Below are 14,687 nucleotides of genomic sequence, written 5' to 3' on the forward strand. Positions count from 1 at the left end.
TAAAGACGTGTATTGTTGAGAATACAATAGATCAATAATAATGCTTATAAATACATTAACTAACGGTGTGATTGTAACGAAAGGCTTTTGGTATTGTGTACATTAGAAAGTAGACATGATAAAGAAAACAAACGCCTAACTCTTGTAATACTATCAGTCAAATTACTCTAACTTCTATTTATTCATGTTTATCAAGTAACAGTTGAACATTATGCGAGTAGTACAAAAGAGTATCATCTGATAAGTGTTAATGACTACACCAATTTAAAAAGAAAGTCAATTACAGGTATCCAAAAATTGATTGAACTCAAAAAGTCTTACAAAAACGCTTTATTAGTGAATTTGTTATATTTCACCCCTCGATACTCCAGGACTAAATTCTAGAAGGTTTATGAATATGAAAAACTTGATTGTGAACAATGTAACATACTTCTTTTACATTCCTATTAGATTAGAATTCTTGTAAGTAAAAACACATAGGATGCAAATAGTCTATGAAGTATGTAATTAAAACAATAAAATGTTGTAAGTAGTTTGTTAATAAATTACAACCCAAGCATCAATAATAACTTAGTCGTCCATCCATTTTTATAATTATTTTTAATGTATGTATTAACTTATGAAAATGGGTATCAAAATGGGTATTATACTAATGTTTATAAACCAAGAATAATACCGACGTGGTACAGCTTTAGCTGCATAGACTTGTCATGTAGGCTGAAGCTCTCTGTGGAAATAGCGTCCGTTCCATTCTGATTTATAAAGAAAACTAATTTTTAGATGACGAATTACTAAACCATGTATATTTATACCCACGTTTAAAAATACTCTAACTGGTATTAATATAATAATAATGTAAATTTGAAATCACAGTTGATAGTCAATCAATTAGATGTAGATATGAGTAAATATAACAAAAGTAGGATTGCGTTATGTATAAAAAGGCATGTTACATACATAAACAAGTGCGAAAGATGTGATTAACAAAGACATACGAGTATGTTAATGATACTAAGCCATAATGACTGTTACATTCATATTAAATGCGTACATTTCGAAGTTTTGACACGTTAAGATTTACATAAATTCTAAGTTGGATCATTTTGTAATGGTGTTTATAAGTTTTATAAGTAAAACTATATTGCGGAGTTATTTGTACTCGAAATGTGTAAGTATAAGTACATCAAGTTGTATTTCCAGAGGTTTAGCATGTGTAATGAAAACCAATTTTTGTTTCTGCAAGTTAACTGATGTAAAATCATGAAAAATATATGAATATAAATATGATTAACACACACATGTTTTAAGACTGTAGACAGGTAAACGTTATAGTGTCATTGATCAAATTTACACCATCAATACCACAATTAAATAAAGAATTATCCCATTAGTCATATAGTTTTACCAGACAAGTATGTTACGTTTGCAAATGCAGTCATCATATTATAACACCATATTGGTAATCTCCCATGTTAGTTAAATCCGCACGTACTTTGTACTCTGATCCGCAAAACAAACACCATTAAAACAAAATCATGTACAAAGAGACAATACAAATGCATATCACATATACCGATTATAGACATGGACATTATTTCTTTAGTATCAGTATTTTGCTGATCGCTTTCAATGCGCGTGCTCCAAATTAAAAATTATATTCTTTAGATAAGCTTCAACTTTGGGTATCTCGAGTATTTATTCTATGAGTGTAAACATCATTGATAGGAGATGATTTTCGACGGAGTTTGAGCACATCACAAGTATATTTATTGAATTCATAATCAGTTCTCTGTTGCAACTCAGCGGTTTGGGTTTAATGTTTGGTGCATCAGCGTGTGGATAATAATAATTCGGTTTTTTTTTAATTAGAAGTTTAATAATGGCAGGAAAAATGCTTAAAATTGGATTTGTTGGTGGCGGAAAAATGGCACAAGCGTTGGCTAAAGGATTTATCTCAGCAGGTAAATGTTATTTGTGTAGTTTATTTGACAATCTTAATAAAAATATTAATTTTATCTTTCTAGGATTATCCAAGGGAGAAAATATGATTGCTAGTAACCATCCCGCCGATGTAGCATCACAACAAGCTTTTCGGGTATTTGAAATTAATACTAATGTATATTATTATAGTTAACTATGTTACATCACAAAAAATAATCTAAATTTAAATGTAAAGTGTAATCATAACTGTATTTACGATTTGTGTAGTATGTGAATTAATCAAATATTATTTGTAGGACTTGGGAGCAGAGTCAATTACGGAAAACATTTCGGTCGTAAAAAAGTCTGAAGTTGTTATCATCGGTGTCAAGCCACAAATTATTCCCGTGGCATTAGGCGAATTGCAGAAAGCAAGTGGTTTAGACACGAATAAATTGTTTCTTTCTATTGCGATGGGAGTTACCATTAATCAATTAGAACAGGTAACATTTGTTTACTTTTGTTTGGTAACAAATGCAGGTAAATCTAATGTATGAATTTTAGTTTCTACCAAGTCCTGCAAGAGTTGTACGTGTAATGCCCAACACCCCTGCTCTGGTTCGAAATGGGGCATCAGTGTTTGTTGCAGGAGAGAAAGCAAGCAAATCTGACATCGAAATAACAAAGCAATTGTTGCAATCAGTAGGCACATGCGAACAAGTTACCGAAAACTATTTAGATCCCATTACAGCACTAAGTGGATCTGGACCTGCTTATGTAAGACTTTTATATTTAATTATTAATCCGGATTTATTCTTTTTGCATATTATAAATACCAGATAGTAACACTTATATAAATTGAAGTGAAATATGTTTGTTTCGGTAAAGTTGGCGCGTGTCGGTGTGTGTTATCAAATATAACTCTACAGTTTGTACCGAGATGGCGATTAGATGCAGTTATTTTCATAAAGTACTGGTTTATTTACTTTGTCGAAGTTCTTTGTTGGTGGTAGTGTGTGCACACTCTCGTCAGTGTGAATTCACGCGACGTGAATGTTTAATACTTGTGAAAATGTTTAATACTTCTAATTTTGCAGACACAAAGATTTATAAATTATTGACAATAATTATTATTATTTTAGGTATATATAATGATTGAAGCATTAGCAGACGGCGGCGTCAAAATGGGACTGCCTCGTGATATGGCATATCGTCTAGCATCGCAGACTGTTCTTGGCGCAGGTACCATGGTGAGAGACACCAAGACACATCCTGGCATTTTAAAAGACGAAGTTACATCACCAGCTGGAAGTACAGCCACTGGATTACATTTCCTCGAAAAACACGGTAAAAATAAATTATTTTAATTATAATATTTTATTTATTTTATTTATTTAATATGACATTTATATTGCAGGATTTAGATCAGCAGTTATTGGTGCAATTGAAGCAGCTACTTTAAGATGCAGAGAAATCTCTCAGCCCGAGAAGAAATAATAATTTAGTGATGTCCTTTGAAATTAATTAATTAATTTTGATAATTTTTAAGACTAGTTGAAGTTTGTTTTTAAACATTTTATATTGTTGAACAATTAATATTTTAACAAAGATGTATTGTTTATTAGACACAGAATGATATTTTGCCCCGCGGTGCAAAACAAGTTTTATCTTGTTTTTACAACTTTTATGCTTGTGCGCATGTTACCCTCATACCCCCGCAACACTTGTTGCAGCGCTGAAGTGCGACGCGCATGTTCTATCAGTCGATCACCACAGTTTGATCCTGCTGCAGCTCCGTGTAAAATTGCTGAAAATTAAGAAAATATTGTGAAAAAAGGTGGTTACCAAGTGAAAATCATTGTGCAACATGATCACGAGTAAGGTACACGCAGTTCTTTTGCATTTATTTAGTCTATTAACTAATTAAACTCAAGATTTTGCAATCGTTGCATTTGGTCTATTGTTATCGCGTCATGATGGGTTAGGATTAGTTTTTCCTGGAATGTCAACTGAAATTTTTACTCCCGAAACAATTAGTGGATTTTCTTTGTTCTTTCATAGGCGTTTAATATATTTCTACTTGACTAAAATTGATGCGACGATCGTCCGATTGCAAGAATGCGCACACGTTTGGCTGGCTTCGTGCAGCGGTCTTATCAGTTGTTTGTTTACTTTACGAATATTTTCTACCTGCTTCGCAAGAAAAGAGTAACGGGTAGAGAAACGCAACATACTACATGCAATCCCGGTAATCCGGACTCGGCTTAATCAGGCACCTCTTGTAATCCGACAACAAGGGTCGCAAATGCGTGAATGAACAAGTTATAACTTGTAGTTACGTACCACTATTGTGCTCGAGGCGTTAAATCTGATTGCTCAGTTTGAATTTAAAATTCGATCAAGATACATATTGGTGCGTTCTAGCAAAATTTTATAATAACATATGTAAAACATAATTTTTCTATTGTGTTGTTTAATTCACTAAATTTTAATTCAATAAATCTTATCATTGAATTTGTAGTTTGTCGGATTACAAGATACTCTTTTGTGAAAAGTTCCGGATTGTAGAGGGTCCTAGGCAGCACTCTATCAGCACTCTAATCCGACAAATTCGCTAATTCGACAATGCCCTGCAAAGTGTTTGTCAGATTACCGGGATTCTAGTGTATTTGGTTTTATTTTGTAGTGTTGGGTTGCATTTCAAAATATTAGCGCAGTTCCTATTAGATATTCTCTTCTTCATAATTTAGTCACCAGAGTAGACGTGATTGATCTATGAATTTTCTAATAGGTACTTATTCTTTCTGTCTAAATGTCTAGGACTTGGGATTTCATAAAACCACAATTCCACAGCATTACCCTGCATTATCCTGGCCGTTTATCGTAAATTCTTGGAATTCTTGGTAACAGGTTTGAAATTTTGTACAATTTCTTTATTTTGAGTTTAATATGTGTATTACGAATACTTCTGCCTATTTTGGGCGTATGTCGTTAATAAGTTGACGCGATTTTCAAATTATGGCGCTCCATAATTTGCATTATTAATAAAAGTGAAGTGAAGTGCGTGATTACAATTAAAATCCTGCATTTTTTAAATTTGCATATACTAATTGTTCTTTCTGCTTGTGTTTCAGGTACAAATTCGAATTTTCTTGGTATTTTTTGTAACCCGGGCGCGCTCGTTTTTGTATTTGTTTCTTGCTTTTTACATTTTCAAACATCCTCTTCACCAATTACCTTACTATTACCTTTTTTTTTCAAATATTTAAAAGATTCCGCATTAGGGACAATTCTTACTTTTATTTTCATTTTATTCTCTTTGTTTACCTTTTCCTTTTTTGTTTTAATTAAATAAAAGAATCCAGACATCGGCAAATATTTATTTTCCAAGTTTTATTTGTATAGAGTAGAGTCTTCTTTTCTTTTCTGTTTCTTTTTTTCTTTTTATTTTGCTTTTATAAATACCAGCTTATTACTGCACCTTTCCCTACCTTACTGCCACCCTTAATAATCTTTTTTTTATAGCAAATACTAATATAATTTCGGTTGACCTGGAGAGGTGTAACGAAATACTCATCGAGTGCGGGTCGCGACGCGTTTTTAAACTTCCAAATCTCTGGGCAGCTATTAATGAAGGGTCGTGCCATGTCCCTTTTACCTGTTAACGAAAGTACACAGTCGTAATTGTATTATAAAATTAATCTTATCCGAATCGCAAAAAATGGAGTGCGCGTCGTGTCAAATAATCCGTCAAAGTTTCGCGTTTTTCGTCTATCGCTTTCCAAGGACGTCTTTTAAATCGGGTTTCACTCGAAACGTTCCACCATTGGGGGATGAAGAAGATGAGTCGACTACAAGCAACCTACCAGCGTTTTGGACAGAAGTTTGGCAATATGACGACGCATCCTCCTGAGAAACGCTGACGAAGGATCCCAGTTTCTAGGAGCCGGATGTAAGGTAGGTGTGATGATGACTTGGACCGGAGGGTAGTCACGAGTGCCTCTGACTGGTGGATGCGCAAAGCATTTTGCTGCGTATCGGACAGCCGAAGGGGAGGCCCACTCGGGGCTAGGTCCTTGGTTCAGGGATAGTCCACCCAGCCTTGCTAGAAACGCCGGATGTCTATAAGCACTGAGTGAGTACACCTGACACCAAACTGGATGTCTTGTATATTTATGCGCTAACATATGCACGTGCATTCAAATCATCGTAACAATCTCGTTAGAAGACCCGCGTTAATTCAATAAATACGTTTTTATTTTCATTGCGCGGTTGCATTTCGGTATTTCAGGCTCGATTCATTACCAAAGCAATCGGTCAACTTTTAAAATTTTCCAGGAGTCGGGATACTCTATTAAATTCGTTCGACTCATTCGCGTTTTTCGTGATTGCAATCCGATTCTTTCAGGCGCGCTTCATTGCCTAAAATGAAAGGCACAAGATGACAACATCAACCACAAATTATTTGATATTTGCTCATAACTCCAAATATTTGAGCCATCATAATTCGCGACCGTCAATCTTTGCGCGTAAGAATTGCATTCATACAATTCTGTAGATTGATGAATGAAACCATTATTTAAATTATTGGTATGAATGCATGTATTTATTTTGTTTATATTTGTGTGTGTTAAATGTTTGGACGATGTGCTTGCACATGGTACCAATAGCCTGTTGCCCAAAGCGGTGCAGCAGGTCACAAGGCATTTACGACATTTATGATTATTTCGCGGCGAAAACCGTTTCGCCACCCTCATCGCAGATCGTCAAACGCGGTCGCGGGCATATTACGCAAAACAACTAATGTTGTACAAATATATTTGAAACGGTCTGTGATTATTAGTTAAATATGTTGTTAGGTAGGGAAACAGGCAGGTAAAGAAACTGAGACTAATATTCCTAAACCCTTTTAGTGTGTGAATGATATATGTATTAGCTACAGACGTATATTATAATATGTATGTACGAGTATAATATTAACGATTTTGAATGAAACTTTGTTAATGGTTGATTAAAGTATTATCCATCTTTTTTGAGCTAACAATTAATACTGTTAAACAAATTTTCTTGTTTTAAGTAGTATAATATATATGTTTGGTAATTAGATTTATCGATCATCAAATAACTAACAAGTTTCATTCGATACATATTGTATGTTTAATAATTATTAAACATATTATTAGCTCCGCGATTATTAGTCCTTGTGCAGGCAGGAACGTATTAGGTCCTTCCTATATTTCCTATTTCCTTGTTACCTTAATTAACAATATTTCAAATATAAACATTTAAGTAATATATGTTGCTATATTTTATTTCGAGTGTGATTGAGACTGATACTAACATCCTCCACTCAAATTTGAATTCAAATATGCACTAATATTATTCTGCTTTTTAGATTAAACGCTGTAAATTTGAGAAAATATATGTATCTACCTCTGCTTGATTCTTTCATTATACTTTCCCTTAACTAAATTATTTATATTTAAATTATGAATTTTTAAGATTTATGCAGCATTTTAAACAGCAACTAATTACAAGTAGAAGCAGGCATCCCTTGGATGATCAATCAGACTCGAAGACTCGTCCTATATATTAAGTATATATGACTCAACCGCAGCTGACCACGTACCGTCATAAATTATGTATATTTATGATGAATATAGGCGTTCGTAGCTACGGATTTCCCTTTTATACCTGCGACCGATCTGTAAAAATGGGTGGGGAAGGAGTCCCAGAAAGGGTTACATAGATGGTTGCTCGCAAGTGAGCGAACCGAAATACAGTGCTGGAGGAGTGAGGATTTGTGGCTAAGTGGCCCTAATAATAAATTAATCTACTACCTGAATACGTTTCTCGCGGACTTCAATATGGAAATGGAAAATTTTTTATGGCAACGTTTATTTTTGAAAAACTTATTAGTTAAATCTCCGATATAGAAAGCTTCTGTTCTGTATCTACAAAATGAAAATTTCTACGTGCGTTTTTCCGGCACGAGCTTTCTATTTCGCATCGCAGATGGCGCATAAAAGCCAAGAAAGGAAAATGAACCAGCTGATGAAACATCTGATAGGTTAACTGTAGAAAGCCGGCTCGCAGCTAGGCGCACAGAGTTCACAGTAAAGTGCAGGTGTAGCGGTGAATCGGCAGCCGAGAGGCTGATGCTGGAAACAAAGAAACCAACGACGAAGAAGCTCCATTCGTTGACAACGCTCCAACTTCTCAATCACGCATTGTCATCAATAAATCCAGCAGTCCTAGGTGAGTCATTCGTTAAATAATCTGTAAAATTTCGCGCAATGCGCCTGTGTGAGTCCGTGCGAATCGTTCCTACTCACACACATGCGCAACGCATACATGTACGACAGTGCGCTCCGACGTTCTCTGCCGGTCGCTGCTCGGCGGTTGCGCAAGAGAATCCCCAGTCAGCTGTTCTGTCAAACGTTTCTCTATTGAACGGCCGGCAGCCACCGGCGAACAGAGGAGTCGCGGCGAATCGCGGCCAGTACGAGCGAAGGCAACTAGTGGAGAGCGGCAACTCCGAACGCACGAACCGCCAGCGAAACACCGTTTTCTCTTCGCTTTTTTTCTTTTCGCCGGTTGACGCCGGTGTCGATGCGTTGCGCCGACATCGGATCGAAAGCGATTTCGAGTAGTTTAACTTTACTTCGTTAAAAACGCTGCAAACGCGCGGACAATCGGGCAAATCAATGCAGTACAAGTACAAAACGGGCCAGTGCGATTTGTTTAATCGGAGATTGAATTGATTTCGAATTTCACATTCGCTGCTGATTAAAAATAATCTGGTGAGTAGAGATTATTATTTTTTTCGGAGAGATTTAGGGCTCAGTTTTTCTTTGTTGAGGGCTTTGTATCGCTGTGGGGAAAACTTTAGGTTAAGGGTCTTTGTTCGCGGAGACGGCCGGGGGACCATGCGCATGCTATTAACTGGGGGGAATTTTCCATCGACTTCCATATTCATGCTATTTTCCTTTTTTGTGATCGTTGCATGAAACTGTCAGTTGTGCGCGGAAAGCCGGCCGGTGCATTGTCCTAGCATGCACTCTATTATTAAATATTTAATCAGGCCCGTAAATAAGTTAATAACTTTTTTAAACGGCCATTAAATATTAATTTATTGCGAGCGTTTAATTTTTATTGTGTAAGTTGCAGTTAGAAACAGTGAGTATTTGCGAATGCAATAATTTCGTATCGAATAGTTTGTCATTATAAGTACTTTAGTGCAATTGTTGATTTGAAAATTGAGTTGGAAATGCTGGCAGTGTGTTGCTAAGTGCTTCATGATATCATGATGTTAAACAATTGTACTATTTACGGGGTGTTTTGCTAAAGCAAATAAACGCACTGCGGTTGAAATAATTAGAAATAATTACACTTTGTTTGCTTTTCACTTTTATTTTAATTAGTTTTATTGAGAAATCACATTCGGAAATTAAACACAATGCGTGCAATAATAATAAATAGGAATAAAAACATGAAATAATAGATTTGCTCGATTTCGTGTTGATTTTGTTGAGTAATTACGCTTAGTGCAAATGACGCTTTGATGAGATAGTGGCAAATTAGGAACAGAGACTTGAAACTTTGTAGGCCGTGGAATTCTCGTCGAAATAAACAAAAGAACAAAAAACATGATCTAACACATACACGCGCAAAGCAGAAAAAAAAAAACGCGGTGAGTGTACGTGTTTATAGCATGAGTTACTCTTACTTGGCACGAATGACATCTAAATTTAGTGCAAATTGCGGTGTAGTTACTGTTGCAATCAAATCATATGAAAACCATTATTAAATATAGGAAAACTTTGCTGTAATTAAAATTGACTTGGCCATATTCCATTATTATTATTTTAGCTGTCGACATTGTATCAAAAATCATACTAATGTGTTTGAACTTTCGGATGTTTTTTTTTGTGCGATTTCAAACAAAGGAAACGCATGAAATTATTTTGCAACGCGAGTTGCAAATTACACTTGGTATAGGCACTCGTCTGTTTCGTCAATCGCGGTGTTTTCGGTAATTAAATATTTGTGTTTAATCAAGATTATAATTGAATGCGCGGCCATGCGATATATACGAGTACAGTGTCTTTATTGCTGCAGCAAGTGTGAGTAATGCGACCGCCCCATTGCCGATGCCAGCCAGTGTCATTGGCGGGGCGCATGCGACACTAATAAATAGTCTGAATAATAATTAAAAGGACTGGTATGCATTACGAGTATAAGACACTGCTTGTATGAGGATTGAGTATCATGTTTTGTTAGTGATAATTTGCTCGACGCATTCAAAATGTTTTTTTTCATTTTGCACTTAATTTTAGCGTATACTGGGTGATGATGGTAGTGATAATTTGTGATATATTGATTTATTTCGAGATAAGAGAAAATGTTGTTTATATATTTATTTAGTGCTTAGGGAAATCAATATTGAGCAAATATTAGTCATCTGGGTTCGGTTAAAACAATGATCACTCATCGAACTGTCAGGTTGTCACAGACAATCGATGTAAATCAAACTAGGGACAAAAGTTGGCATCTTTTATCTTTATTCGAATGTTTAATATGTTTTTTTTTTTACATTTGAGGTTAGCGAATGGATGTATGCAACCAAAATTACACATTTTATTTTAATTTTGTCGATGTTTTCAAGGTTTTCAAGTTTTAATCATTTAAAAATTGAATTCGATTTTTTTCTTATTTAATTTCTTTTCAAAATTATTAATCTTTTATTCTTTTTAAGTGGTGACAATAAATATATAAATTACTAATGAGTTTTACTAATGATTCATTTTAAATTTAAAAATAAACGCATTGATTATGATTTGTGGACACAATATTTAGCACAGTTATTTAGCGGACTTAAAAGTTTGCAACAATCGCATGAATGAAAGACATGCGACTGTTAGAAAATTGCGACACTTGAAATTGAGTTTTCGGATTGCGCGAGAGTTCAACGTTCTGTTTCGTGACTATCGACGCGTCCGAAATAGCAATTAACCGACATTAAGGTGACCTTGAAATGCGAGTTTTATTATTATTTTCTGTTTCTCTCGCTAATGTGCCACACTTCCTTCGCCTTCCTGCGCGCCAGGACATACTGTCATGGACATGGAATATTATGATTTAATGCGTACCCGGCACGCCAAGACCACAACTACCACAATTTCGAAGTTGTTCGTGTCACCCGGCTAGCATTCGAAAATATGTAATTTAAATTACGTAATCGAATCATTACAAATCATTACAAATTAGTTCCAAGGTTTATTGATCGTTGGGGTCGTGTAGCAAACAAATTGCATTGCATACCAAATTTGGCATCGGTATTATTTATCTATATATGTGTTTGTTGTTTGCATTAAACTGTTTTTGCACTTATTATTGTCGTGATTAAACTTTATTTGCTGACGTAGTTATTCCTTATTAAGAAAGAAAAAGCGCCATGACCTAGGGGTTTATCTCGAAATTAGAAAACAAAATCATATCCTAGTTTAATCGGATGAGAATCTATTGCAAACAACAAATATTTCTACATTGTAAAACGATCCGTTTATGTTTTTGAAACTCTTGCCTTCGGTAACGTGCTTTGCGCGTGCAATTGAACTGCGAGAGGAGTGTTTGGTAAACTTGATATTTTGCATTTTAAAATATGACCCAGATACGTTCAATTGTTTTCAATTTATGCGCGCAAACGCAAGCGGAGTACACTTTGTCATGTCGGCGACTATTAAACACTCGCAAGGCACAATCATTTCTATAAGGATGAATTAAATATCAAACAGCTTTTCTTTATTTTAATTTAACGCTCCCTTAAAATATTTAGAAATCTGACTAAGTAACAATACACAAATAAACGACCAGCAATTTGATATTGAATGCTAATGTAGGTAATTCTAATTGAGGTGTTGGCTTGTCAGCAACACAATGTGGGCGAGTTCAAGGTGAAATCGGTCATTAAAAGTGTTCATCATGCAATACTTGTTTGAGAAATTCATAATTAATTAATACGCTTTTTGGGATGCATTATTATTAGTAAAACGCTTGCAAACTAAAATGCACAATATATTTACGTGCGAATATGACATAACATTCGCCTGCAACGAAAGAGAATAGAATTTCTAATGAGAGTTTAGAAAATATTTTATTTCAAAAATTTTAAAATTATTTTTATCTATTGTTAATATATCAGTGTTGAAGGAAGTTAAATTTATAGCTTAATATATTTTATTTTTTGATATTGCATGAAACACCCTGTAGAAAGTACTCAATTATACAGGCACAGCAAATGATGGCATAATACTGTGCGTGCCAAGCTAACTCTGGATGAAAAATATAAACTATTCGCATTGCTTACTTGCCTCACAGAATATAGTAGTGGCAATTGCTGCACTCTAGGATAACGTTCATTATTTGATTATGCAATCGTTTATGTTACGGCTTTGTGCGCCGTATATGCGCTATGCACGATAATAATTCATTTGTGTGGTGCATGTTTTTCTTTTCTCCTGTTTTTTTTTTCGTTGTTTTGTTTTGTATATGCACTCACCGCACACATTATTGTATTTATACATGTAGGTAATAATTATTGTGGAAATGTCATTTTTATGTCAATTATGAAGTCAAGTCAGCTTATTAGTTTGGATCGTTTTATGAGCACGTTGCACGTTGAACGTGCGAATGCGTTTTTGAACCTCGACTAGCACTAGCACAATTTCATTTATATCAATATAAGCATTGAATATTATATATGTACTTATCTATTGCACATTGCACCGGCTTGTGTTACATACATATGCTGCCGAAACCGGCGAAGAGGTGTGTGAGTTTGAGCGCACACACGAGCGACTAGCTAGTGTTGTAGGTTAGTGCGAGCGCGGTCGGGTGCAATGCACTTTTGCACTATTCGTTCGTTATTCTATTTTATTCCTATTGCCAGCACGCCGGTACGCACGTAAGTACTTACCGACGATGCAAGTGCACTGCACGCTGGTAAATAGTGAGCGCCCGAATGAGAACATGCTGCGCTGTTCGCTAATCTAATGAACAATCCATCTTGCTACAATTTCAAATGCTCTGCGAATTGTTGCATGAGGCAATCATACGCAAATATCGCTCGCAAATGTAGCTCGTGTAGGGTACAATTGTAGAATTTATACAATTGTATAAAGTGTATGCCATCTAAGTAGCAGGCAAATGCGATTTAGAGGTTATGCGAAATTATAATTGGCGAATTTTAAATCCTATTTGCATTGTTGGCTGCATATTTGAGGGGAATTCACATGCAGTTTGCATATTTACATAATGAATGTTAGTTATCTCGACCCAGTTTAGTTATTAAAAAGTATTAAATACTATTTTTACTTTAAACTTTATTTTAACTATTTCGGTGGATTTTATGTAATGTGCGGTGCGGTATTGCTATTTTTACGAAGTAATTATGTAGCAACTAAAATTTAAAAAGCTCTATTCGCCAGAAATAATATGTTTTTAATATATATATATATTTTTTGCTTTGTTTCAGGAACCTGCCAAAAATAAATCGCTAAAAACAATATAATAATTAAAATCAAAATTAAAAATATGAATATGGAAACGTCCACTGCAACTTTTTGTTAAACTTGATGATGATTAAGTTGCGAATTATTGAAGTATATTTTGAGAAAATTCAATAATTATGTGAATGAAGTATTAAATCATTTAGATAGTAAGTTTAAACAAATATCAAAATTTATTGAAGAAAGAATTATTGGTGCGAGCATCAGGAGCCAACAAATATTTACTAAATTAATTCCTAGCCAATCTAAAAAAGAAAGAAAACAATTGTTTCGCCGATAAATTGTTTGCCTTAACATTAACTAGTAACAAATTGAATCTATTTACTTATAAAATTGAATTATGAACGAGAGTAACACGCGCGTTTGAGAAATATAAAATCGGCGCAAGAGCGATTTTGGATCTGTGGAACAAGTTCAAGGCCCCCCGTGATACACAATACAACACAATATGTTCGTCCAGAGCGACTTTTCCAAGACGAACAATAATAACGGACATGGCCATCATCATCATCCGCATCATCGGGCGATCGACATTGTCGCGCCGTCGAATCACAACCGCCATCCGCTCAACCACCATCAGAACAATCAGTCGGATGACTTGTTCAAAGATCTCGATCTGATATCGCGCTTCTGCATGCCGATCTGCTCGCGTGATAATGATGTGCGCGAAGGCGCACTCGAAGCAATCGCGAAGACGGTGGAGGGATGGCTGGATGGTGTTGGTAGTCCGAAGCATTATCGGCTGGCGCAAACCGCCGACCGTCGCCGGTTGTTTACACCGATGGTGGCCGGGATGAACGGTGGCGGTGGTGGCTGTGGCGGCTCGAATGGCAGCAATGCTTGCGTTTGCTCCGATATCGCCGGCAATGCGATGCTGGATGTGCCGCCCGAGTATCTCGATTTGATTGCACTTCATTTGCCCATTATTTTACGCCTGTCAATCAGTTGTCCGTTCATCAATGTGAGGGATAAATGTCAACATATCTTGGATATTGTACAGGTAAATATGTTTTTTATGTTTAAGTTGAATTAGTTTCATGATTGGCTATAGCCAAGTTGAAAAATAGCGCAAGTAATTTTGCCAGTCATGGTCATTCTCGAGCAACAAACTTTAAATTATAGTGGGTGTTGCATACACGACATAGAAATTTATAATTTATATTATTATGTTGGGTTAAAATTATGTGTAACACTCTG

General features: G+C 35.4%; 2 protein-coding genes and 1 long non-coding RNA gene across 6 annotated transcripts in view; all 3 read left to right on the forward strand.

Moving 5' to 3' along the window:
• Positions 1-1,709: 1,709 nt before the first annotated feature.
• Positions 1,710-3,528, forward strand: P5cr-2 (Pyrroline-5-carboxylate reductase-like 2). The gene is made up of 6 exons (XM_065305373.1): positions 1,710-1,961; positions 2,025-2,095; positions 2,238-2,423; positions 2,485-2,697; positions 3,063-3,267; positions 3,338-3,528. Exons 1-6 carry the CDS (start codon positions 1,880-1,882, stop codon positions 3,415-3,417), a joined length of 837 nt encoding a protein of 278 aa, XP_065161445.1. The 5' UTR covers positions 1,710-1,879; the 3' UTR covers positions 3,418-3,528.
• Positions 3,529-3,686: 158 nt separating this feature from the next.
• Positions 3,687-5,152, forward strand: LOC135794196 (uncharacterized). Its single transcript, XR_010548824.1, has 3 exons — positions 3,687-3,802; positions 4,741-4,830; positions 5,055-5,152. It is a non-coding gene; the product is annotated as an uncharacterized lncRNA (long non-coding RNA).
• A 2,814-nt stretch (positions 5,153-7,966) lies between these two features.
• The window catches only part of Sesn (Sestrin), a 52,941-nt gene continuing 46,220 nt past the window's right edge, over positions 7,967-14,687 (forward strand). For 2 of the 4 annotated variants that reach the window (XM_065305377.1, XM_065305380.1), the window contains exons 1-2: positions 7,967-8,178; positions 13,457-14,490. In XM_065305377.1, the coding sequence (XP_065161449.1) occupies positions 13,939-14,490 (552 nt within the window). In that variant the 5' untranslated portion in view covers positions 7,967-8,178; positions 13,457-13,938. Of the gene's footprint in view, positions 8,179-8,361; positions 8,724-9,077; positions 9,100-13,456; positions 14,491-14,687 lie in introns of those variants that run through there. The other 2 variants (XM_065305378.1, XM_065305379.1) reach the window with 2 other exon arrangements.

Source organism: Atheta coriaria, unplaced genomic scaffold (assembly GCF_025399875.1).
Source record: "Atheta coriaria isolate IRGN ID8LTWV9N9 unplaced genomic scaffold, Caltech_Dcor_3.1 hic_scaffold_6_pilon, whole genome shotgun sequence".
NCBI classification, from domain to species: Eukaryota; Metazoa; Arthropoda; class Insecta; order Coleoptera; family Staphylinidae; genus Dalotia; species Dalotia coriaria.

Excerpts from the sequence above, each read along its gene's own strand:
- P5cr-2 (XM_065305373.1), top strand. The coding sequence starts at position 1,880 with ATGGCAGGAAAAATGCTTAAAATTGGATTTGTTGGTGGCGGAAAAATG. Across the intron at positions 2,424-2,484 it reads CCATTAATCAATTAGAACAG|TTTCTACCAAGTCCTGCAAG; the intron begins GTAACATTTGTT and ends TATGAATTTTAG. Across the intron at positions 3,268-3,337 it reads ACATTTCCTCGAAAAACACG|GATTTAGATCAGCAGTTATT; the intron begins GTAAAAATAAAT and ends TTTATATTGCAG.